We start from the raw sequence: 25,460 nt of genomic DNA, 5'->3' as shown, positions 1-25,460 counted from the left end.
ATTTTCAGTTTCAGGGGTTATTGGTTTATGAATATTTGTTATGTAAAAAATGCATTATATGTCTACGGCAGTCATTAAATGGGCGCTTTAGAGTCACTTCTTTATTGGTCAGGCTTCAACATGTGCTTTCTAAATGAATGTTTCAGTATTTTTATGAGCATACAGAATAATTATACTGTAGTGTTCATGTACCAATAGGAGACGCTGACAGCTCGTACATACTGTTTGTACATCTGTGTTTTGTGCGTTCGCCGGCTCACGTGGATGCAGCTACTGAGCCATTTAACACTCACGGACTTCCTGAAAGTAGCGCCCAGGTGTCTGTGTAATCTTTGAAATACGCCAGTATTTATACATGTATATTGAAAATATAAATTAAATATGATCATTTGTGTCTTTATAGCAAAAATGAATGCCGTGAAAGTGGATGAATATTGAGTTAAATATTATGAGCCGTTGCACCTTCCATATATCCCTCCGCTGGTTTTTGTCCCCTTTCAGACTGTTTTGGTCTTTTTGCTGTTAGCAACGGAAAGGACCCGAGCTAGCTGTGAACTCTAATTTGAGATAATCAATTTTTTTGTTAGGATTTCATATCACATTGACAAGCGGTGTGACGCTCGTGTTATTTTGAAAGATCCACTGAAGCGTGTCGTTTTTTTAAAATAGTTTTTTCCCCCTCAGTTTTAATAAGATTTGTAGAGATTGCTAATTGGGCTAGCAGCTGTTAACCAGCTAGCCTGCTAGTAGCACGTTAGCGAGCAGTCACACAACCACACGCCGCTTCGTTGTCAAGAAGTTTCTGCTCTACAACCGATCGCTTTTAAAGACACCGTCTTTTATGGGATCACCATGTCAATGAAGGCCGGTGGAAATCGAGGCAAGCCCGGCGGGGGCAACGCGGCTGGTGCGGCCGCCTCAGGTGCTGGAGGAAGCGGCGGGGGAAGACAGAATCTGGGCAGGTCTGTGAGTTCCTAAACTTGGCCAAGTAAAAAACGCAGTGAACAGATGTGTTGTGGTCGGCATTTCGTGTTGTGGACACAAATACGTCTAGAATTGGTAGTTTGAAGAGATGACACCCCCGTTAAGTGGTCCAAAATTAGTACGCGTGTTATGCGGGCCGTGAGACGTTATGCAGCTTCGCTAGCGAGGCCTGTCCTCCTGCCTGCCTGCACGGTCCAGTAATGTTGCAACTGAAGGCCAACATTTCACCCGGTGCTTGTTAAATAACACGCCTTTGTCATTTATTATTCAATTAAACAGCCGAAAGAATAAAAATATTAACCACGATTTTATATTCGTTTTTTCGTTTTTTTTTCCTCTTCCCTTTAGTAATGACGGTGTTCGAAGTTGCTAATATCAGTTTACTATATGAACCTGGTGCCGATTTGGTTGGGAGTTCATTAGCCCATGTTTGTAATTCCGCACACTTGCGGTGTTGTAGCGGCTGCCGGAGTAGAGGCCAGGTTCCCCAACCAGCTGCGTTTATCCCAATTCAGCTGACTCCTACGTTACCGCAACATCACTGCAACGGGATTGACACATAAATGACATAAAGCGTGTACTGTGGAGGGAGGAGCGGGTGGTCATTATGCTGACCGGCTGTCAACCTTGACGTTGCTTTTCGTGGGAAATTAGTGTCCTTGAAGCATGACTTTCTGCCCACGTGTTGTCCTGTGACGAAGCTTACACACAACACATGGATGTTGATATTTTTGTTTTTGTCGTTTTAATTTCGGTGGGCGTCTGTTTTCACCGGTCAGTGGGGCCACTACCCATTTATGGCGCAGGCTTGGTTCACTGTAACGCAGGGTTGAGCTAGAGTGAGATGCATTCATACCTAACCAGTATATTTCCATCTTTCACTCAAAATCATGTGGCGAATCACCACCATTACTACTACTATACAGGGGTATGTGTGATGTTTTTTTTTTTTTTGTTCCTTACAACAAACCAAATGTGACCACCAAAAGGCGCATTTTAGAATAAGAAAGTTCCATTTTTCTCACCAGCTAAATTCAGTTTAATCCACATATACATGCCATTTTATTAGGTACACCTTGCTCATATTATGTTGAACCTTTTTTTTTAAGAAAAGATACAACAAGGTGTTGGAATCGTTTCTCAGAAATGATCATACTATGTTTTCTCAGCGTTTGCAGTAAATCTGGACGCCGACATATGAATGAATCAGGCAAGGCAGTGTTTTTTAAGTCCGTTACGGTCCAGTTTTGATTAGCCTGTCTGAATCGTAGCTCCAGTTTTTTTGTCCTTGACTGACAGGGGAAACATTTGGTGTGGTCTTATGTTGCTGTTTTAAGGTTTGACATGTTGTTTGTTCAGCGATGCCACTGTTGTCTTTCGATTATCTCAAACCTCTCTGCCCATTCCATTCAGCCATCACTTGTGGGATATGTTCTCTTTTTCTTGCTGCTCTCTGTAATCCGGAGCAATGTTTGCGTGTGAAAATCTAAGTAGAAACACTCACACCAGCTCAACTGGCCACTGCATTTAGAAATTCATAAATTTTCCCTTTCTTCCCATTCCGATGTTCTGTTTGAACTCCAGCACATTGTCTGCACTCCAGCTAGATCCGTAAAGACAATTAGTTGCTGTCATTTGTTTGGCTGATTAACTATTTGTGCCAACAAGCAATTCAGCAAGAGTACCTAATGGTAATAATAATTAAAATGATGAGGTGTCTAACCCCATTGACTTCCGCATAACCAGAAACAAAAGAAAAGAATTGCAGTGGGAATAGGAATGTAATGCAAACTAAAATGGATGAATGTGAACCAGGACTAAGCGCTAGTGGCTAAATATGATGTTCTGCATTGGATTCTTATGTGAGAATAACATTTAAACCATCTTAAATTTTCTGCAGTTTGAAAACTTGTGAGATCTGATAATTAATATGCTCAGTGACTAGGATTAATATTATCAGTTCAAAGCAACGACTTTATGTCTCTGTAATTTATGCTTTGCTATGCTTTCAAAACGTAGGATGTAAAACTTTATTTATACAATACCTTTCAAGATAAAAATCACAATGTTCTTCAGCTAACAGAGGATTAGAAATACACAAGACAAAATTTAATAAAAGCAGATAAAAAAAAAATTAGATCTTTAACTGGCCTTTTAAAGGAAACCACTGAGTCTGCTGATCGCAGAGGAAGGGAGTGCCAGAGTCTTGGAGTTGCAGAAAAGAAATCTCTGTCTCCTTCAGTTTTCAGTTTTTTATGTGACACAACCCTAGGCCTTGGTTGCAGGACCTCAGGGCCCTGATGGTGGTAAAGGGACGTCACCGTTCAGAGATGTAGATCGGTTCTGTCTATGCAGAGTTTTCAAAGTCGAAACCAGGAAATTTAAATGCTGCACTTAATAATAAACTTGGAGTTAATGAAATTGGATTAGCAGGAGACACAAAATTTTGATGATTTATTCTGGAGCCTAGCAGGAACATTTTGTGCAAACTACAACCAGTAAAAGGAGGTTTTAGTTAGACATGTGTAAAGTATATTGCAGTAATCCAAACAAGATGACTGAAAACCATGAATTAAGATTTCCATCACAGGACAAAAAGGAATAGAAGTATGTTCGGCAATGTTTCTCAAATGGAAGCAACAGGATCGAACCAGAGAGCTGACATGATTTTCAAGTGTAGGATCAGAGGTTATTTTGAGATTTCTTACTGAATATTTAGATGCATAATCAAGAGATCCAAGGATCTGATTTTTCTGCAGGGGGAGGGGGGTTCTGGTGCAAAGACGATTGCTTCAGTTTTTGTTCCCTTTTATTGAAGAAAACCGCCAGCTATCCAGCTTTTAATCGAATCAAGGCATTTTATTAAAATGCACAGTTGTGGAACTTCATTTGGAAAAAATAAATATACAAGTGGATATGATCTGCATGAAAATGATGGGAGATATTCTTAAAAGATGGCAGTATGGGGCCAGCAATGGCCCCAACATGTCCACTAAAAGAGTTTTGTGAAAGATTTGAGCAGATACAAATTGTCAGAAAGGTAAATAAATATATATTTTTTGCTTCAGCTTTCACTAATTTTCATGCAAGGCAACCATTTTGGAATTTAATATCCGGTTTAGTTAGAAACCTCTGACTTTCCTTGGACCTGTGACTTTCATGGGGATTGTTCTGTTAATGTTTCCAACCTGAAAGTTAGAAACTTAAATTTCTGAGGAACAATAAAATGCACAATTAAGCCATATCCTTCAACAAATTTAGCATGAGAACGTTGTTTTGTTTGACACAACACGGACAATTGTCAGGATGTTGGTACTGGGAAAATCTTCATTTCCTGACGTGGTATTTGCTAAAAGAGGGGAAAGAAATGGTAAAAGCTGATACAAACCATTAGCTTTTACCATTTTTGCTTAAAATTTATTTAATTAACCGGAAAATCCAAAATATCTTTGCGCTTGCCTATTGTGAACAGAGTTGCATGAAATATTGAACTGCCGTCGTCGTCGCAATAAAAGTATTTGGATCATTGCGCTTGCAAATGACTGCCTTGATTTGCCATAGTAAACATTAGAACTCTGGAAATAAAAAATGTTTTGGACTTGCCTTGTCCTCTATGTGCACCTCTGATAAAGATCTTCATGACCGCAGCTTAAGGTGAGAGGTGGGGACAGTGCTGTGATTGAAGAGCCTGGGTCGGCATACCAAAGCCCTGATGGGATCAAGCCGAGTGGATTGCTTTAGATGAACGAATCGTTTTCTTGATTGAAAGAATGTTGCTGTTAATCGAGGGGGATCTGACATCATATTTTTGTCTTTCAGGGGAAGACACAGTGGCAAAGGGCCTGCAGGAGTAAGTTAGCGCTCTATAACTGTCACAAGTTCACTCTAAAACACTTGCTCTTCATATATGTTTACCATCAGATGTTGTTTTTCCACTGATTGTTCTCCTAGTGTCTGCATTTTGGTCAGAACCAGATGTCCACAAGGTGATTTCTACTCACAGTGTTTCTGCTCTTTAGGTTATTTTCAATGGTGTATATGCAAATATGAGGATGGTCCATGTCTTGACTTCAGTGGTGGTAAGTTTTACTTCTTGTCTCTCTCAAATTTAAAGGCCATCTTTGTAATTCTTGTCTTGATTATTAATGGATGCCTGAACAGAAGCCGCAAAGGTACAAATGAAAATCTATAGGGCTCATTCTTACTGTAAATGACTAGTGTCAGCAAAACTGCTCTTTGTCTTTTACCACATGCTGTTAGTTGAGAATGTCTACACTGCAGTAAACAACACTTAGAACAGCTTGTACCATAAGGAAGGCAGATCAATCATTTGGCTTCCAGCAGATGGGCTTGTTGAACTTGTTATTTCAAAGTGTACGCTCACATCGGCTCTCTGAGTGAGCAAGTCTTTCATATGGTGACCACTGACCGGCTCATCTGTTCACAGGGGACCAAGTGTGAGCTGAAAGTAAAAAATGGAACTGTATATGAAGGAGTATTCAAGACATACGGTCCTGAGGTAAGGAAAGCTGATGTCTAATATCATCTTTTTAACGATGCTGTGATGTTAGTGGCATCTGATGGTATCCAGATAGGAAATGAGCAGAGAGAGACGAAGGGGCAGCAAACCTCTGTAGTTCAGGAATTGAACTCCAGATGGTCTAGAACAATGAGGTCGCTGCGTTTATATCCATCAGTATTGCTTTTTATAATAACTAATCTAGTCACCGCGTCTGTAGCTAGAAAAATGTTTTAAGCTTAGGGAGAGACACCATCTTGTCAGCGCTCAAAATCGGCCTCACCCCCTGAGGTGGTTTCCATCTTATGTTTAAGAATAGAGAGGAATCCGACTCTTCGTGCTTTCTTTTAAGGAAAAAAATCAGACTGTGGGGAAGCATTTAATATATATACTTAACTTTATTGAATTGTTTCACAACACTTGCAAGACTGCACATGTGACTAAAGGTCCTGTATTTATTTTTCCAATGTCTCCCACTTATATTTCTTCTGGATTTTCAGTACAGAAATACGATAGAGTGGAAATGTTATGAAATATGCTATCAGGAGCTGTCCAGAAGACAGTCACTAACGCTCTCCACAAGGAGAAAAAGCCACAAAAGGTCACTGCTATAGAAGATAGCTGTGTGCGAGGATTAAGTGGAAAGCTCAGTGGAAGGACAAAATGTCTTAGAAAAATTGCGCACAATTAATAGCGGGTAAGGGATTGCAAAGTGAAAGGAGTTTTGAGGAGATTCAGAAGAGCCAACACACACAGACGTATCAAGACATTTTTCTACATCTGTGGCATTCAGTTGTATCCAGGTGACTGTTGTGATTAAAGCACCCAGAGCTTAATGCAGTATTGTGCAGTAATATACTGCATTATATACAGTACAGAGTTGCATGAAACGCTGTACTGCAACTCTGCAATAAAATAAAATAAAGTCTTGAGGCTTTATTTTATTCATGTTGTGAAATATTCTTAATTTCTGAAAATGTCTTTTTATTAGCTGTAAGTGAGAATAGTTGATTAAAAGACATGAATCAGCAGCTTGAATGCTGAATTGAATTACTGAAATCAATACATTTCTGTATTATTCTAATATAAAGAAATGCACCTCTTTTTTTCCTTTTCGGTTGGTGTTATTGCCTCTAACTTTATTTATGATTTGTATTAACCTGCCTGTCTCCTGCAGTGCGACCTGGTGTTGGACGCAGCCCACAGAAAGAGCCCAGAGCCGAGTTTAGGCCCCAGGAAAGAAGATATAGTAGAAAGCATCATTTTTAAGGCTTCCGATGTCGTAGTGGTGACGTTCAAAGACGTGGACCCGAATTTTGCCAGAAAAGGTACCAAAGGCTTTTGTGCTGATTGAATTCACATCCATTATTAATCAAGCAGCAGACGATTAGGAGAGCTAATGATATTGTATTTGCCAAGTGCTCAAAAAACATAAAACATGTAACTGGCCGTCATTGCACATGTGCAGTGGGTTGATTGTTTTCCGTCTTCACGGCCCTGAAGTGACTTTGTCATGAGTTACATCTTGTGTTTCTGGCCGGCCATGGCAAACCGATTTGATCTATTGATTTTTCTGAAGGTGGTTGAAGTGCAGGAAAGACACTTAGGTTGAACAAGTCTGCTTCTTGATGTTTAACAATAAATTCATTAGATGTTTTTAATAAAAAATAAAAAAAAGCCAATGAATATTATGTTTTAGGGTAAATGCTGTTGTCAGTTACAAATGGATAACAAAAAAAGGAAAAGAACATTTTGTTTAAAAGTTTTGACCCATATGATGAAGATCTTGCATGTTGGTCAGGAAACTGTTAGTATTTTTGTTCTTCATTCTGTCTGTCCGTCCATCCTCTGACTCTATCATTTGTGTGTCTCTTCTTTCCAATGGTCTAGTCTCTTCTGACACAGGTAATAAAGAACTTTAATTTTCTCAGATTTTTTATTTTTATTTTTACATGAATATACACACTTGGATCAGAATATGGGAGCATAGTTCTGCACAGTTTGGGTTCATGCTACTACTAGTTTCTGCTGATCAAGAATCTGATGCATGTCATTGGCCACATGCTTGTGTTTGGGTTTACTGGTGAGAGGGAGAATGTGTAAATAGTGAAAATATTTAATGTAAATAAATCATTTTGCTTTAGAATTTAGTGGCATGCATGTTGTGGGTGTTATTTTCATCTGCAGCACGATTGTTAAAGTTGTCACTCTTCTGCAGCACTTTATTTTAAGCTGACCAGTGCAGAGCTTAGGTTGAAAACAACATGATTGCATTGAAAGCAACAGATTTCCAACCTATGTTCAGCTCTTTATTTTGTTTGATTATTTTTTATTTGAAGAAATGCAGCCTTGCCTGAATGTGTGATTTGTCTTCAACCTGAAGATCATATAATTAACTACATTCTAAATTATCTGCATGTTCCTCGACACTCCTCACATTGAGGTGTCTCTGATGTGGCTTGTGGCCAACTTTTAACCCCATGAGTCATTTTCATTTCTCTTCACAATGATTCACCACTTTGTTTTGGTCTGTCGGATAAACGCCCAATAAAATAAATTTAAGTTTGCGGCTTTAACATGAAAAAATTTAAAAGTTCAAGAGGGAGGCATGAATACTTTTACAAAGTATTGTATATTTGATGCACAATAAAATTATATGAGCAATGCATACTGTAGTATAGTCCAAGCTTGTTGGCTCATTGTGTGTACAGTATTTGCCTCTAATTTTGCATTCATCAGAAGTTTTTGGATTGTTTTTAAATAATATTGAGTTGAGTTGTGAGATCAAAGCTTAATTTATGGGAGTTCAGGTGATCAATATGGTTTTGTCTCTGATTGGAGAATAAGAATATAGGGCCATACTTGGGCTGACATAAGATTAGCTTTCTTCAAACATATTTTGTCTTTGAGGATGCTTGTCTTGAATGCTACTGGGCTGTAATAATAAGGTCAAGCAGTGCTGATGTGCTGAGTTAATTGAATTTTCATTTATGTTATTAATAAGCTAATGTTTTGCTACAATAATGGCCTACACAGCGAGATAAGACACACTGTTGGGTTGGCTGTGCTGCATTTTTGCAGAGTCAACTCAAGACTATGCTCAGCTTCTTTTAAAAGGATATGTGTGATTATGAATAAATTAGAATATCATTGAAATGTATTTGGTTTCGGTATTTCAGTTCAAGAAGTTAAAGCGGTATTTTATGTAGATTCGTTCCACACAGAGATCTGTCTCATGTTTTAAATGTGGAATCTAACTAGTAATTGTTTTTAATAAGGAAATCTGCATGTACTGTATGTGAACTCAACACTTGGTCGGGGCTCCTTTTGCATGAGTGAATGCATCAGTGTTGCATGTCATGGAGGCCATTCGCATGTGGTTTGTGAAGCTCAGCTAGCTTTTAGATTCTCATCTCTCTTTGACAAACAGTTATTCCCTGTTAGGTTCACTTCTTGAATTTAATTACTGTAAAAAACATTTTGACGATATTCAAATTTTTTTGGCTAATTTATTTTGACATCTATGCCCCTATGTGTTGTTGCTGTGAGGGATTATGACTGAGGCGCTAAAGGCATGAGTTCTTTCCTGCTTATACAGCATGAATGCAGCCATGTGATTGAACACCATCATGAACTTTGCACTCTGTAGGGCCGCTGAGAACAATAAGGAAAACTAGATAAACCACTCATGTTATTTACCAGAGCTATCGATTTTCTGTAGTAGACTAATTTAGTAGGTCAACATTATGACCTAATCACACTGAGACGAAATGCAAATCCAACTTGTATTTCAGAGCCATTTTGTGTGTGTGTGATATTCCACATGCGTTATTATGTGATCTTTTTGTGATGTAGACAACTTCACAGATGCAGCAGTGAGCAATCGAATTAATGGTGAGCATAAGGAGAAAGATCTGGAGCCTTGGGACGGAGGAGACACTCACAACTCTGACAGCCTCGAGTCCCTGGACACAGATGTGGTGAGATCAATCACGCAAACGCATCAGACATGTTGATATCAGCTTGTCATAAATGGGGTAGCGTTCACACTATAGTGTAAACGGTTGTCCTTTGTTAAAAAGCTTAGATGATGAATTTGCCTCGCTTTCCTACTTTGTCTCTACAGTCAAACGGATGGGACCCAAACGACATGTTCAAGTACAACGAGGAGAAGTATGGAGTGTTGTCTACGTATGACAGCAGCCTGTCCACATATACGTAAGCAGCATTCTGTTTTTCTTTTTTACTGTCTGTGTTATTTATATTAAAACATCTTGGCATTAAAATGTTTATATAAAATTGACTTTTTTGATCTTTATATCATGTTAAAATGTAATTTCCCCATCAAAAACATACATGGAGTGTTGCTTTAGTCATTTTGGCAGCCATTTTGTGGTGGTTAAACGCTTGCGCTCACAAAGCTCTGCCTATTTCTACAAAGCTCGAGCTGAGTTTCTGCCTCACAAAGCACTCCTTTCCCACGCCTCCCCCACTCAGTTTCTCCAGACAAGCGGCAGCAGCAATTGGCAAACACCTTGTAGAACTGCATGTTTGCTAAGTTTATCATGCAAACTACTTCTCAGTTGTAAAACGGCATCATGAATGAACATTGTTGTGTTAATGTGATATAGGCGGTGTTTCAGAAAGAATAGGAGATTCTTAAAGAGACAGGTGTCAAATTGAGAAGCTAAATTTCTTTTATATTTTGTTTGATATGTACAGCATTTTTGTAATAACTGAAAATGGCACTATGTGTCTGGAAAATGCATAATACCGCTTGTTTAAACCAATCTTTATGTAATAGATCTGCTGGTCATATGTTTATTTTTAAGTCTTGACCCTAAGGAGACTCATGCTCAGTTTATCATTTTTGTGATTAGACAAAAAACAAAAACTTAAAGCCCCACCTTGTTCAATGAGTCTTTGTCCTTCTGGACGTCGTTCTGCAGGGTCCCCTTGGAGCGTGACGACTCGGAGGAGTTTCTGAAGAGGGAGGCTCGTGCCGCCCAGCTGGCAGAGGAGATAGAGGCCAGCGCCACATATAAAGCTCGGGTGGCCCTCGAAAACGATGAGCGCACAGAGGAGGAGAAATACACGGCTGTGGTGCGAGGGGAAAGGGAGACTCCCACGATCAGCAGGTGAAATGAAGTTAAACACATCAAGAACTTAAAGCCTGGATACTTTTGCTGTCTTCTGTTAATTGCAGTTAGCAGCTATTAGTTTGCACCAAACTCGGGTGACCATTCTGTGTTGTTCACCGACTCCCGCAAATATTCATCAATATATTTGATGTGTATTTTAATGATGGAGCTTAACAAAATGTAATGTTTGTTGCTGTTTCATAAGTGATTACTGTATGAACTGCCAAGCTGCTGAAATGTGTTGCACAAACAAACTTGACTTTTAGGAGACAAAAAATTCCAAGATTATTAGTGTTGAACTGATCCTCACTTTGTGTTTGTGTATCTATTTAGAGAGAACAAGTACATTCCTCCGGGTCAGAGGAACAGGGAAGCGATGTCATGGGGTGCAGGACGGCAGAATTCACCTCGACTGGGTCAGAGCTCAGCAGGAGCCTCGGCTTCTCGACCAGGACCTCATGACTACAGTCCCAACACCGGCCCGGACCAGAGGGTGGTGAACGGAGGTACGTTAACCAATCAGTGACAGATTACTCGGAGTACACAGAATACTTTTTAAGTCAACAAGCAACCTCGATCCGACTTAATTCTGACGTAGCATTAGCAGGATTACACCTTTAAAGGAACCTATTGCATCAGAAATTAGTTCAAATGATTAAAATAAAATAGTAAACACTATAATGTGGACTGCCAGTACTCCACTTTTGGGAGTACAGCCAATAGGCAGCAAGTAAAATGAATTTCCCTCCTGGATTGGCTGGATTGGCAGAATAGCTGAGTTTTCAGCAAATAATTTTGAGTTGTGTTCCACAGAGAAATCTACAAATACTCAAAAGCAAGTAGGCTGGTGTCCAATTTAAATCATATATATAGCAAAAAATATAAACAGTGTTTTGGCCAATTTCCACTGGAAGAAACTTTCCAGGATCCAGGGTTGTTTTCTGGGGTGATTAGCCTTTTTCACAAAACATTTCCGTCATAAACAATCAAAAATGAGCCACTTCTGAGCTCCACCTGGACATTAATAATTCACAACGAATGTACTCCAGCTGTAATTAGCCCACATTGTCCTCTTGATGCTCCAACACATGATGGGATATTTGGGATCTTAGTTACTCTGATCTAAATGCAGTGTGGTATACTGTATGAATAGCATGTAAAGATTAGATGCTTTGCATTTAATTATAAAAATTAACCTTATATATCATTGAAAGTTGCTGCGATGACAAACTCGCAGCAACTTAGGATGGTTTGCAGGTGTAAAGGTGATTATCTGATGAATAGTTTTGCCCTCTGACGAGTCGAGGAAAAAATTAGAGGAAAAACTCTGAGTGCTTTTTAAAATGCTGCCAGGATTTTTAGCCAGTAACCGACTCTTCTTTTACCAGCACATGATGAAATGTCACATTGACCTGACCAGGATATAATTTAGTTTTTTCAGATTACATTTTTTGCATGTTTTTGTTCGTGTAGAAAGAGTGAAAATTTCCCCTCTCATCTTGTGAACTGAATGTCTGGAATATTTTATTTGTTCTCTCAGTTAAAAATGACTTTCTGCTTTTTATTATTTGCTTCTGTTTAAATCAAACTTCCTGTTTTGCTGCTATGTTTATTAACTTCCTCTCCTTCCTGTTTGCTGCTGCACATTTGTGTTTTCTCCTACTCTTTGTTATCCTTGATCATTTGTCCTTGCCTTTTTTTAGGTTCATCCCATTGGCCCTCACCCTGTCCGTCTCCCTCCTCTCGTCCCCCCTCTCGTTACCAGTCTGGCCCCTCCTACTTGCCTCCCCGGGCAACCACGCCCACCAGGCCACCCTCCAGGCCCCCCTCTCGGCCTTCCAGACCTCCCTCTCATTCATCTCACCCCTCCTATCCCTCCTCTTCATCCTCCTTTTCTCAACATGGCCCTACGTCACCAGCCTCCACTCTGCCCAAACGCATGTCCTCAGAAGGTATCCACATAGGTTGAGCCCACCTGGGCAAAGGCATGAGATGGAGAATGAGGGGCCGGTCTTGGCTTTGAATTGGATTTGAATTGTAAAAGTTGTAAAAAAAAAAAACGTTTCCTAAAGCTTAACAAAACAAAAAAAATCCTTCCATTAATAAATTTGCCCAGGTGTTTTGTGGAACAGAAACATCTGGAAATTGCTTCTTCTGATTTGGGGTCTGACCTTAAACGCCCATTTCAATGGCAAGAATTTGGTTGTGACTCCTTATCAGTGTGTGAGGCAATTTCATCTCGGCATGTGGGTGCATCAAGATCTGTGTGTGTGTGCTGTTTTTTCCGCGTCTCTGTTGTTTTAACCAAATAAAGAGAACATGTGAGTGAGGCACCAAGTTTTCACAGTAAACTGAGTACATCTGTTTCAAAGTTATTAACTTAAATATGGCTCCGCAGTATCTGTCCAAAACCAAGCAAGTCCTCTGTCGTTTTAGCAGTCTGATCTCTGACTGCGACGTGTTTCAAGTCCTCTTCCCTTGAGTTTTTCTTCCTTCTGTGATTCAGTGTTGAGTTTGCGTCTGGTTCACTTGGCAAGACGAAACTCTTTAATTTGCTTGGCAACGCTGGAAAAGACAAAAACAACTTATGATGCTGAAAAACACCTGCTCTGAAAGACGGTGCTGCTCTAAAGTATTCATACCCACTGAACTGGTTGTGTTACAATCACAAACTTAACTGTATTTTATTGATATGCATACATCAACCCCTTGTCCCCCACCACAAAAAAAAAAAAAAATCTGAAAAGTGAGGCGTACGTTTGTATTCGGCCTCGTCTGAGTCGATACTTTCTAGAAGCACCTGCTGCTACAAATACAGCTTCATATATTTTCATATGCCTGAAACAATCGGAAAATGTTTCAGGGTATGAATACATTTGCTAGGCACTGCATACTTTTATGCAATCGTTGTCCATCTTTTCCCTGAACATATGAAATGTTGATCCTGAGGACGAATAGTGAAACAGTTCAGGAGCTGATATTTTATTATATCGTGGTCCAGTTAACTGCACAGCTTTGTTCACATCTTCTTATCCATGGATTTGTTTGGTTTCTACTGAATTAAATGAAGCTCTTCTGCCTTCCTACCTCTACTATTTTCCACTGATTTATTTTCTCATCTCCCACTTCACTTATTTGGGCTTTGAAAGGCTTGATGTGGTGTTTTTGTTACATAAAACTTTGTCCTTTACTAACACGCATGTCCTTGTTGTTTGATGTGATATTTACATCTGGGTTCACATTGACACAGATGAGTTTGTATTTTCCGCGTGTTTAACAATTCACGGGACCTTCGTCCGCAGGTCCTCCGAGGATGTCTCCTAAATCCCAGCGAACGCCTCGTGCTCACAGAGTTCCGCCGTCACGGATCAGCTCGGTCTCCGTTGCAGTGGACTTGGGTTCCCACAATCCACCTGGAGACGTTTCGGCAACGCCTCCAGCCAGGAGTAACTCCTCTGGAGGAACCTGGTCTTCAGTGGTCAGTGGAGGTAGAGTGTTTTGTTTTTTTTACTTGTAGAGGATGTTTGGATATCCTGATTCTAAGGCTGTTAAGTTTATCCTTATGCTTAGAGTAATTTTGTATATATATATCTTTTTTTTTCCTCAGCTCACAGACCTCGATCCCCGCGACAGAACAATGTGGGCCGCGCCTCCCCCGGCTCTTCCTCACTCTCCTCGCCCCAGACAGGAACGGCTCCTATAGAAACTGTTACGACGCTGACATCAGCTTCCTCTCCTACTGCTGCTAGCCCCGCCCCCAACATGGTCGCCTCTCCATCAGGGGATGGTGAGATTAAATGTCAAAGACAAAGTTTTAAACATTTCATTCAAAGTTGAGAGCGTAATTACAGCTGGAAGCAACCAGTAACCTTGACCAACTTCTCAGTTGCTTGAAAATGAGTTCATATAGGGTTTGTTGGCAGGTTTGGTGTGGTGTGAGCCTCAATTTTTAACTATTCAAATTACAGAACACTAGTGGATAGGTCTGAATTGGTTAGTTTAAAATGTATGTTGGACAAAAAAACATTTTGTTTTAAATGAATGCAAATCCAACAATATTAAAGCACCACAGCTGAAATGAGCCTATGAGTTTAAAATGAGGTGCAGTTTTTGTAAAACATGCATTCGACAAAAAACAGAATAAAGAGCCACCTCCTAACTTTGGGTCACTGCTCCTGTAGGCCCGTTTTAAAATCTGGCTCAGGCTGTTGGAGTAAAGGGGGTTGATAACAGATGCACACCACACTTTTCAGATTATTATTTTTTTAGTGTGTGAAAAATTCAACAAGTATCAATATTTGGACAAACTTTCTCCTGTGTTTTTTAAAATCTTTATAGGTAAAGATTGTCGTGTCCAGGAGACGACACAGTCATCTCCCTCAGCAAATAATGAGAACATTAAGTCTTTGGATAACTCCCCTAGCATCTCAAGACCAGTCTGTAAAGGTACTTCATTGTTTTTAGGCATGTGTTTCATAGATGGTTTTATATATTGAAAGAAATTTATTTTCTGATTTATTGACATAACCTGACTCCATTTCTCTCCAGGACCTCCTTCTATGGCCCCCGACCACAGAAAACAAATAGATAATTTAAAGAAATTTAGTGTAGATTTTAGAGTAAGTATCCTTGTTAAACTCAACAAAAACCTGGTTTAAAGTCGCTTAACCAGATTGCATAATGAAAACCTGTTGCACCGGTTTCAGTTGCAGTCCAGTTCCAGTCCGGACCCCTCCTTTGACCAGATGACCAAGCCAGTCAGAGACTCATCAGACAAGCCTAAAGATCTTTCCCTTGACAAGGCTGCCGCAGCGGGCCGAGACGGCGCCGAGGACGGCGCTGCAGGGCTGGCTGCTGGCGGCTCCGGAGCCGCGCCTGCGTCGTCCGCCAGTAAACCCGGCAGCCCTGCAGCGCCGTCTCCATCTTCCTTAGAGCAGAAGAGAGGAGGGCAGGATGTGACATCACAAGGAGTTCAGACGACTGCCATGTCCACGCTGAGTGGACCCAAACATGAAGAGAAGGAGGAGAAGAAGGAGGCGGTACAAGAGTGAGTGGACCGGATCGATTAGTTGAATTAGTTTAAATGGATCGATTATTGAAACAATCGTCAACTGATTTAGTAATCAATTAATTGTTACAGACTCAAAAAGGGCATTCAAAGCAGAAATTAAATCAGAAATGTACAAAAATACTAACATTTTGCACTTAAGATGAAAAACCTTCTTGGTCTGTAAATATCTTTTACCCAGAACTCCTGAAGTGGTGTAGTTTTATCTTCACCTGGTTCAAATTCTTTAAAAAAAAAATCTCCTATTAAGTACATTTTGCTATCCAAATATTGATCAGTTTAATTAATAGTTTCATTTTTTATAATTTCTAACCACTCTGACCACCCTACTGCTGTCAATCAATCTGAAAACTGGTCAGCAGACGAGATTTCTCCATTAAGTTTGATGTATTTCTGCTATGTAGAAAATTTTTTTTTTGACCTGACTGATCCTTCAACATTTTGTTTGTTTTTCTGCAGTCAAGTAAGAAAATCAACCCTGAACCCAAATGCTAACGAATTCAAACCCAGGTTTAATACACAGGTCAGTATGTCTGGATGTAGCAAAGTCACCCAGTGAGTCCAGAAAAAGCATCACAAACTGATTTCATTCTTCTGTTTTTCCATCTTTTCTTTTTCTTCAGCCTAAGCCAGCCAACACCCCGACGCCTCCTCGGCCTCAGGGTCAGCCCAGCCCCTCCATCGTGGTTCAGCAGCCGCCGACCGTCTACAGCTGCTTCCCTCAGATGTATCCGCTGACGCCAGTCAGCCCCGGCGTTCAGGTGAGATGCACACCGGCATGCTAGAACTGTTGGATCTGCTTTCATTAACTATAAATAAAAGCTACCTTAAGAGTTGTCAACAGGCTCAGGTCATTTTGCTCTTTAGCCGTACCTACTCTGACAACCAACAACTCCTTTATTTCCTTGGTTTTACTCGCATCCTGCTGTAATAAAATTAGATTATATGACTTCAGTAAATAATACCTACCAGCAGAAGATCATTTTTCAAAATCTGTCATGTTTTATAGGAACCGATTCAAATGGAGATCAGAACCACAGTAAATGGTAATGCAGTGTGGTGCAAAAAATTTAAATTGATTTTGTGGAACAGAATTTAATCATATGTGAGATTTCAGCATTTTTATTGCAGCTTGTCTTGAATCTTAATTTCAATGGAAAATGTGTTAGTTTGCCACTGTTTTGGTTGATTGTTCTGAAGCTGGGAGGAGTAAAGTTGGAGTATTTAAGTACAAGCTGACCAGAGGGGCAAATTGTAGAAATAGATCACAGATTAATAAGAGGATTTACAGATTTAACATAAAAAAAACACAAAAAAAAACTCCCCTTTGAAGTTTGTGTGCCTGTGAATCATCGCTGACACACGCAGATAAGTTTTGATGTTAACTTCAGGTATAAAAAAGGTCAGAAACGTGTAAAAAAAAAATGTTGCAATTTTGTAATTTATTTGTACAAACAGAGTAAAATAAGTGTTGGGATTCTTAACACTTTTCAGTGTTTGTTATATGTAATGTCATCTATCCTGTGTTGCTTTAAGAAAAACTTGGTGATCCAACATCAGACAAGTGCAAACAATAACAACTAAAGAGTGGTTCTTTTTCCCTTCTCTCCCCCTCCTCTTCCTCCTCTCTCTCTCTCGCTCCATTAGAAAAGCATAATATGGAAGGTTTGTAAATTTTTCTAAGATTTCTACTTTTTTTCAACCCTTGTTTTTGTTCATTTTATTTAAGCCCAATCTGTACTTAGATAATTTTGCTTGCTTGTTGAATTAATGCCATCAGATGTTGGTTTGCCAACTTCTTATTGCAATTCCTTTGAGCCGCCATCACAGATGGACCTTTAACATCATCTTGTTTCTGTTGGTTTATTCTGTTAACAACAAACCCAAAACAAGAAGGTTCTCAAGCTTCTTTTTTTGCGGCACTGCACCTTACGACAGGAATGCATGTTGTATATTGTTTAGAAATAATAGCATATAGGCTAGCGTAACTGTGACACAGTTTAATAATAGAAAATGCATGTGACCCAAGGTAAGAGAGATGCATTTTTAAATGTTGAGGGGATATTTCCAAGCAGGAAAACGGGTTTTTACAAAACCTTTACATTTTAATTCTATTTTTTTTAATTTAGATTAACTTTCTATTTTACATTTGCTAGAAAACATTAAGTGTAAACTTTTTTTTCTTCTTCTCCAATCGCCTCCCTCCGTCTAGTCTCCAGCTGTGTACCAGGTCCAAATGCCTCACATGGCAGTGAGCCAGCCAAAACCTTACAGACCAGGTAAAGGTGAGAATAATACCTGCTTTCTTTGCTGTTCCCTTTATTTTTTAACCACTTCCTGCTCTTACAAATTTGTTGTATAATGCAAGTGTCAGTCTGTTTGTTGCATTAATTTGTGTCTCCAGCCAACATTATCTAAACATTGTGAAATGAGCATTTTCTGCTTTTTAAATAACAGATTTTATTCCTAATACATGGAAACGGTTGAGCAACTTCTGACATTTTTACTTTAGTTATTAGTATATTTTTGGTTTATGCCGGACCTTAGTAATTGATTAAGGTTATATTTTCTTGGGTATTTCTAAAATGTTTCTTCAGAATTTTTAAAGCATTAACAGCAACATCCTGCAATAGGAAATTAGGATGTTTTCACACCTGATAGTCAGGTGGACTCGGGGACCAGAATTTCAACATTTGTTACATTTTCATCTAGTGCGCTTTGCTTTCACGCTGCAGTGCCAAACTAATTGAAAAATCTGTTCACCTCCTTCGCCTGTGGTGGCGCTGCACCAAAACTAATGAGGGAAACGACACAAAAAGACATGAGCGCAACTTCCTTCTTCACGAAATGTAAACAAAAATGGAGTGGTGTCAGATTTTAGTGGTTGTAGGATTTCTCTTTTGTCTTTGTCAAAAGACCACAAGCCATTTCTCCCTCTAGCCTTAGACTTGCATGTTTGTTTTGGCTGAATTTACCCAGAATGCCCTGCGCTGAAGTCCGCTTCCTGCCTTTGTAGCGGACTTCAGTCTGCTTGGCATTCACATATTCATTCGAACTGCACCAGAGTTCACTTCAACCGAACCGAGACTGAAGGCTTTTAGGCTGATTCACTGCTTTGGTCTGTGTGTCAGAGTTAGATTGCACGTTCACGCCTCCCCAAACGAACTAGAGTTTTATTAAAACAAACTAAACAAGACTGGTCCCCACATGCTGATGACACTGTGACTCTACTAAACTATGATCAATAAAAACATATATTTTTTTGTTTAACTCGACTTGGTTTATAGGTCAATAATCTTTCTCTCCATATAATCTACCAACATGAATCGTTAGTACCCAACATGCCCCAGCAAAGGTCTGACCAGCACCACCCGCCCGGCACGCCCACCATGATGCATCCAGCGACCGCAGCGGGACCGCCGATCGTAGCACCGAACCCCGCGTACTCGGCGCAGTACTTCACCTGCAGCCCGCAGCAGTTCACCAGCCAGCCGCTCGTTCAGCAGATGACACACTACCAGTCACAGGTGCAGACTCGCACACCGCACAGCAGCTTTTAGAGGAGGGTCTTTTCAGGGTGCCGGCCGCCATTCATCACCGCTAACACTCACCCTCCAGGCGCAGCACGTGTTCAGTCCAGTCATGCAAAGCAGCGCCAGGATGATGGGCCCTCCAACGCACGGCCAGCCCAGCCTCGTCTCTTCTTCTACTACGCAGTACCCGGAGCAGACACACACCATGTATGGTGAGTAGCAGCTGTCAGTCTTGATATGAGCTCACCGGTAAGTAGGCATGGGCAGGAACAAAATGATTACCTTAGGTAAAAATGTCAGCGTTATGATTACAACTCTAAAATATGCAGTTTTACATTTTCATTATCATGCTTTGATGTGAATGCACTTGCGATATTTTTGGGGCTGATCTTCACCCTTCGACATGACCTAAATTACAGGTGTCTTCAGTCAGAAGCTTCCTCAAATTTAGTATAACACAGACTGCTACAGGAAATCTTTCCTGCCAACAGCCGTTATTATCTACACTAACTCTTTGAAGAATATGAATCGACATGAGTTTCTGCATGGCTGCTCTAATAGAACAATTGGGATTAACGTGAATTTAACCTTAATCTCTCCATAATCTCCATATGGAGAGATTAATATATTCTGTCAACTTTAATTGTTCTTGGAAGTTGTTTTTAGATGATGCTGAAATTTAATTCCTCTAGCATTCACCTTTATACTTGCATAACACAAACAAGCTATGCTGATAAAGCTGTACTAATAGAACAACAGTTTCCACTGCTTTAATCGTGTTATTATCCGTGACGACATTCCTCTTGTTATTGACCTAATATATTACGTTGGGAGTTTTTATTGGGTTTTAGTTTCTGAGTCAGTGTTGACAAAAAGAAGACTAAATGTATATAAATTGTTTGCATGCAGAAAAACGACAGGAATCACAAGTACGAATAAGTTTATAGGAAAAGCACGTTCAGCTGAAGAGCTCCTCATAGACGCAGGTGGAGACGCTCTGTATTACCACCTTTCACTTGAAATTAATCAAATACACAATCCAAGTCCGAAACCTTCAGGCAGACAAATTGTGACTAGCCTCATGCTGGTATTTGTTTCTCTAATTCTAGATACTAACGGCAGCATTTTAATTTCATTACGTCATAAACTTCACCTTAAATTTAGTGAATAGGGACGTGTCGTCTCCTCTGGTTGCCGCCGTCCATAAGCACGATTTGCATGTCGGGTAACATTCTTCCTCCATGTTGTCTTCTGTATTCTTACGGCAGCTGAACTATTCCCAGATAGAAGGCAGGTTTGGGGGACTTGCTTGAATTTGCAGAGCTAGTAGATTTGCAGAAGTCGAGACGCTGCAGCTGCATGTCGGTGTTGGAATTTGACCTGCACTTTATCTCTGACCAGACATTAAAAACCTGTTATTCTGCAAGACCAGTATGACAGAAAACTTTAGGGGTTTTGAAACCGTGACTTGTCTTACTACCATTCCTCGTGTCCAGCCAGTCATTGCTTTCAAATAGTTTTATAATTTGTCTTAAACTTCTGCATATGTTTTAATTTGTTTTACTTTTGCGCAATGAGGCCGTTGTGTGTTGCAGATTTCTGCCCATGTCCCTCTTGGAACTGAAATCTAGATCTCAATGGGGTTTTACCTGGTTAAATATAGGAAGTGATACAAATAAAACAATTAGTGTTTTGTTGCACTGAGAGGCAACAGGAAGTGTTGATTCTGATCTCTTGCTGCCTCAGTGTCTCCAGGGCCGATGCCTCAGCAGTACCCTCACCCCAGTGCCACCCTGCACCCTCACCCGCAGCACCCGCAGCCCTCTGCCACCCCTACAGGCCAAGGCCAGCAGGGCCCTCCGCAGCATGGGGGCCCGCCGAGCCACCCTGCAGCCAGCCCAGTCCAACATTCTCAGCACCAGCAGGCGGCAGCAGGTGATCATCTCTCCTAACGAGCAGCTGAGTCGGTTTACACTGTGTTCACACCGCTGATGTGTTTCGCAGCCGCAGCCGCAGCAGCAGCGCAGGCCCTGCATCTGTCCAACGCACCGCCCCAGCAGCAGATCTACTCGGCCTTGGCCCCGACGCCCCCCTCCATGACGCCCAACCCTCAGTCTCCCCAGGCGTCGTTCCCCTCCGCTCAGCAGACCGTCTACATCCACCCTCAGCAGGTGCAGCATGGCTACAACCCCAACCACATGGCCCACGTGCAGCAGGTGGGTCACCGGGGCGACCCGGGTCAGAAGCGGCAGCTTTTCAAGCTTCTGGTGGATTTAGTGCTGATTCTGCAGGAAACCTTAATGGACGATGTTTTTTATGTTTCTCTGACAAACTAACAAGTGTTCCTCCCTCATGCTGGTTGCCTCCTTTAGCTCGTTTTTCCTCTTCTCCTTTTCTGTCTCCCATCTTTTTTCCTTTTCTGTCTGTCCATCTCTTTTACTCTTTCTTTTATTTTTATTTCTCTCTCACTCTTATTTTTCTCCTTTCTATGTCCTTTTCTTTCTTTTGCTCTTGCTCTCTTTCTCTTCCTCACTCTTTACTTCTCCTTTTCTTGCTTTCTCTTTTTCTGTTTATTTATTTTTCAGCTGAGTGTTTGTCCCCTTGAGGCTTTGAGCTGGCTGTAATAAAAACCCAGTTGACATTGTACAGCATAACTTCACTCCAGCCAGGTTTATAAATAGTGGCTTCATTCTGCTCTCTGTTATCTGTAATTAAATAGTTTTTTGTCGACCGATCATATATTTCCTATTGGTTGTGGTCACCTCTCTGCTTCCAGAAGGCAGCAGCTCTAATCGCTGCCGTCCTGAAGCTTCAGCTGTCAGTCCCATCATTGTCCTCTCTCTCTTCACCTCAGGCCCATATGCAGTCCGGCATTGTGCCATCTCACCATCCTGCCCCCACCCACCCTCCAATGATGCTGATGGCCACACAGGGTCCGGGGGGTCCCCAGCCACCGATGCCCCAGACGGCTCTGAACCCCATCCCGGTGTCCTCTACTACACATTTCTCCTACTTGGCGCATGCACAAGGTAAACTCATCAACCTGCTAACAGGATTGACGTTTCCTTTATAATGTCAGCAGCATCTGCCTTCCTGCTGCTATTTTAGGTAATTAATGCTAAATGCTCACACTGTGTGTTTACTTCAATCTGATTTGTGAAGAAGTTTTAAACCCAACTGCATCCATACATTCAGGTTTGTGCAGATTTCAACTATTGTCAGATGTTTTTATCGTCGTTTTGTTGGCATCTTCTCAAAACGAAGGCCTGGATGGTTGAGATGAAGCTGCCAGAGTGACGAATGAAACCTGTTTTTTAAATTCTTGAAGTTCCTCCAGACTCCTCCTTTAGATTTGTTTGAGAAACACTTTTTGGCCTCCTTAGAGTTCAGATAATAGGAGACCCTCTAGTGGAAAGAGAAACACCCCAGTAAAGCAACCTGATCTGCTTTAATGAATTTCCACAGCTGTTATAAATCATGTGGTGCTGCTCTGTGTTGCATAGTAAAATCCTACAATTGCTTTTTACCTTCTGTGGCTTGAAGTATTCAGATTTATTAGGATTCTGGATGATAGACCAGTGAGTAAGTTTGATTGTGAAGGGAAACAAACATGTTCTTTACCTTTTTTTTTTTTTACTGTGATACTTAAAATAGATTAGACATATCTATTTAAATAAATGCTTTTTTATACTTCAAAACTTTAGAATAAAAGTGAAGAATAATTGATTAGTAATTAGTTTTTACTTTATTTTCAGCTATGCAAAGTAGATTAAAAATATATGCATCCACTAATACACAAATATATACAGTAATGTACATATAGTAAGAACAAGACATTGTCTGAGTCATCAAAGTCATGTTTTACATAAGTGCATTCTTGACTAAACAGTATTATCTTGAAAATGTGAAATGTTTCATTTCTTATGTTTGTACACCCCAATTTTTTTCAATACTTCCAACTTGAGACTAAAATTGTCGATTGTATAAAAACTTTTTTTTTCTCTAACATTTTCTTTTTTACATATTTACTTTACTAGCTTAAGTAGCTCCTATGGGACAGGACCTTTTTTTAAAACATTTACTCAATCAATTGTTAGTGATTGATTACTTGATTACTAACATAATTGTTTACATCAAATCTCTGAACACTGTTGCATGGTTTTCATGTGTTGGAATGGCCTAGTCAAAGTTCAGACCTTATGAGAATGAGTTGTTCAAGATGATCAGATTCTTTCATCCAGCTTGACTGTATGCTCTACCTTATGTTGGCTCATCACTAACTAAACATTCCCATGGGTGTAAATACTTTTTCTAATCTCCATAACGAGACGGGCGTGGTTCTGAAAGGTGGAGGATTGTTCTACCAGGCCGAATCGGGTCATTGTTTCTGTCCATGTCTCCATCCCTGACTCCACCTTTGTGTGTCGTCCCTGCAGTGCAGCCTCATCATCAGCAGCAGCTGTAGATAGAGGGCGCCGGCGAGCCGAGGGACCGCTCTGCTTCACGCTTCTCAACCAGAACCTCCATAACAAGGCAGAACGAGAGCCCTCCTTTCCTCCCTCCTTCCCTCCCTCCCTTTTTTTCTCCCTCCCTCCTCTTCCTCCACCCGACATGCTTCACATCAGCGTTTCTCTCCCCTCCCTCCCCCCGCCCCTCCCAGTCAGACTAGGCAATAAGTGAATGTTAACAGGTTGATGCAGTGTTTTAACGAGAGGTTTAACGGACAAGACGTCTCCTGTTCGGACCCTGATCCTGCGTAGTATGAGGGGTCGGCTGAAGGAGTTAGAGAGAGCGTTGCTAGGAACTGGAACTGGTATTCTGTCTGCACCTTGTTATGGAAAAGAAATCTTCCAACCTCTAGACAGTATTAATATTACTGTTTATTGCTGCTGCTGCTGCTAAGTGCTGCGTTTGTTTCCAGACAACAAGACGAGTTTCTAACCAAACTAAAAACCGGAAAAATGACCAGAAACGTCCTGTGAGGGGAATAAAAATAATAAATAAATAATAAAGCAGCCAAGAGGACAGGAGAAATGTTATTTATAAAACAATAACGGCTGAGGTGATCAGATCCCACTTCTCACCTGACCCTTATGTAACTTTTAAGTTAAAACTTTTACTTTGTAGATAATATAAATAATTTAAAAAATGAGCAAAAAAACTTAAAAACAATAAAAAAGTTTTAAAAACTGGACGGTGTGTCTCTGTGGTTTACTCTGCATTTGGATGGTTGTCGTCTTGTTTTTATGTTTCTGAACAAAGTTTATAAAGGGAAAAACCTCAGTTTAAAGGTGCATCTCAAAGTAATTACAATCAAGCTTAACATATATTATTCATTACATATAGAATAATGTATTTTAAGCCCACATTTCTAAAACTAATAAAGTATCAGTATTGGCACTTCATTTGCAGAATCAATAGAATTGAGTTTCTTCTCTTTGTCTTTTAAATCATCACAAAAGGATGGATAAAAACTCATTCAAAATGATCTACAAGCAAAACAGGAATTTCTTTTTCAAAGCTGAAGCGGCCGAAATGTGTCATGCTCTCATTTACCTTCACAATAGGATGCCAGATAAAAGAGCTGTTGAGTGTAATGCAACAAAGGAAGCAAAACCAACTGCAATAAAGGAGAAAAACGCAGAAAAAGGGAAGTGTTAATACATGTGTTGCAGAACCTAAACCAGAAGTTTAATTGAAACTGAAGAGTTTTGAAAACTTTTTATCCTAGCTATCTTTCCTCTGGTTTATATATTTTTTATTTTTTTATAATCTGTCAGAAAACCCCAGTTTAGGTGGGATTCCTTTTAACTTACTTCAGATACAAAAGTAATATATATTTTTAAATCAAGCTAATAATGAATTAAAATAAGATTTTTGGGAGATTATTCATGTACTAAAAAAACCAAGAGTATTTTATTACTTTGTAAATTCATAGGAAAACATGCAGTATTGCAAAAGGCACAATGTCCACTTTATAAAGCAATATTAGAATATTATTACAATATAATACAAACTTTTGTGGCTTATAATAAAATTCACGATTTGCTGAAATATTTAAAATCTGTAAAATTATTTTTAAAAACTACTTCGATCTTGTTTGAGGTAAAACAACGGAGACAAATGATCAACATGTTGCCGCGAATCTATTGACGTCTTAGTTTCGGTCTGAGGACAATCAACGAGGTGGAGGGAGGAGCACACCTGCATCAGCC

General features: G+C 40.1%; 1 protein-coding gene across 8 annotated transcripts; it reads left to right on the top strand.

The window, feature by feature from the left end:
• Nucleotides 1–477: 477 nt before the first annotated feature.
• Nucleotides 478–23,853, top strand: atxn2 (ataxin 2). Of its 8 annotated transcripts, none has more exons than XM_081610740.1 (26): nucleotides 478–962; nucleotides 4,804–4,834; nucleotides 5,004–5,063; nucleotides 5,432–5,503; nucleotides 6,681–6,831; nucleotides 7,394–7,408; nucleotides 9,359–9,483; nucleotides 9,630–9,721; nucleotides 10,453–10,641; nucleotides 10,978–11,150; nucleotides 12,348–12,596; nucleotides 13,947–14,132; nucleotides 14,252–14,431; nucleotides 14,983–15,090; nucleotides 15,193–15,263; nucleotides 15,351–15,691; nucleotides 16,172–16,235; nucleotides 16,336–16,473; nucleotides 17,360–17,377; nucleotides 17,925–17,997; nucleotides 19,046–19,239; nucleotides 19,331–19,457; nucleotides 20,992–21,180; nucleotides 21,256–21,461; nucleotides 22,100–22,274; nucleotides 23,682–23,853. In XM_081610740.1, the coding sequence occupies exons 1-26, from the start codon at nucleotides 853–855 to the stop codon at nucleotides 23,708–23,710; spliced, it is 3,366 nt and encodes a 1,121-aa protein (XP_081466866.1). In that variant the 5' UTR covers nucleotides 478–852; the 3' UTR covers nucleotides 23,711–23,853. The 8 variants fall into 8 exon arrangements, with proteins under 8 accessions (XP_081466866.1, XP_008416504.1, XP_008416502.1 ...); XM_008418280.3 differs by having other exon boundaries at nucleotides 482–962; nucleotides 17,925–17,991; nucleotides 21,250–21,461; XM_008418279.3 differs by having other exon boundaries at nucleotides 482–962; nucleotides 21,250–21,461.
• Nucleotides 23,854–25,460: the final 1,607 nt, after the last annotated feature.

This window comes from Poecilia reticulata, chromosome 9, assembly GCF_904066995.2.
Source record: "Poecilia reticulata chromosome 9, P_reticulata-male-v2, whole genome shotgun sequence".
NCBI classification, from domain to species: domain Eukaryota; kingdom Metazoa; phylum Chordata; class Actinopteri; order Cyprinodontiformes; family Poeciliidae; genus Poecilia; species Poecilia reticulata.
Note: the sequence above shows the minus strand (reverse complement) of the source record. Positions and strands in the feature narration are given on the sequence as shown.

Bases quoted from the DNA above. Each gene is read 5' to 3' on its own strand.
- atxn2 (XM_008418279.3), top strand. From the start codon at position 853: ATGTCAATGAAGGCCGGTGGAAATCGAGGCAAGCCCGGCGGGGGCAAC. The intron at 9,484-9,629 runs GTGAGATCAATC...TTGTCTCTACAG, and splicing joins AGTCCCTGGACACAGATGTG to TCAAACGGATGGGACCCAAA. The intron at 15,692-16,171 runs GTGAGTGGACCG...GTTTTTCTGCAG, and splicing joins AAGAAGGAGGCGGTACAAGA to TCAAGTAAGAAAATCAACCC.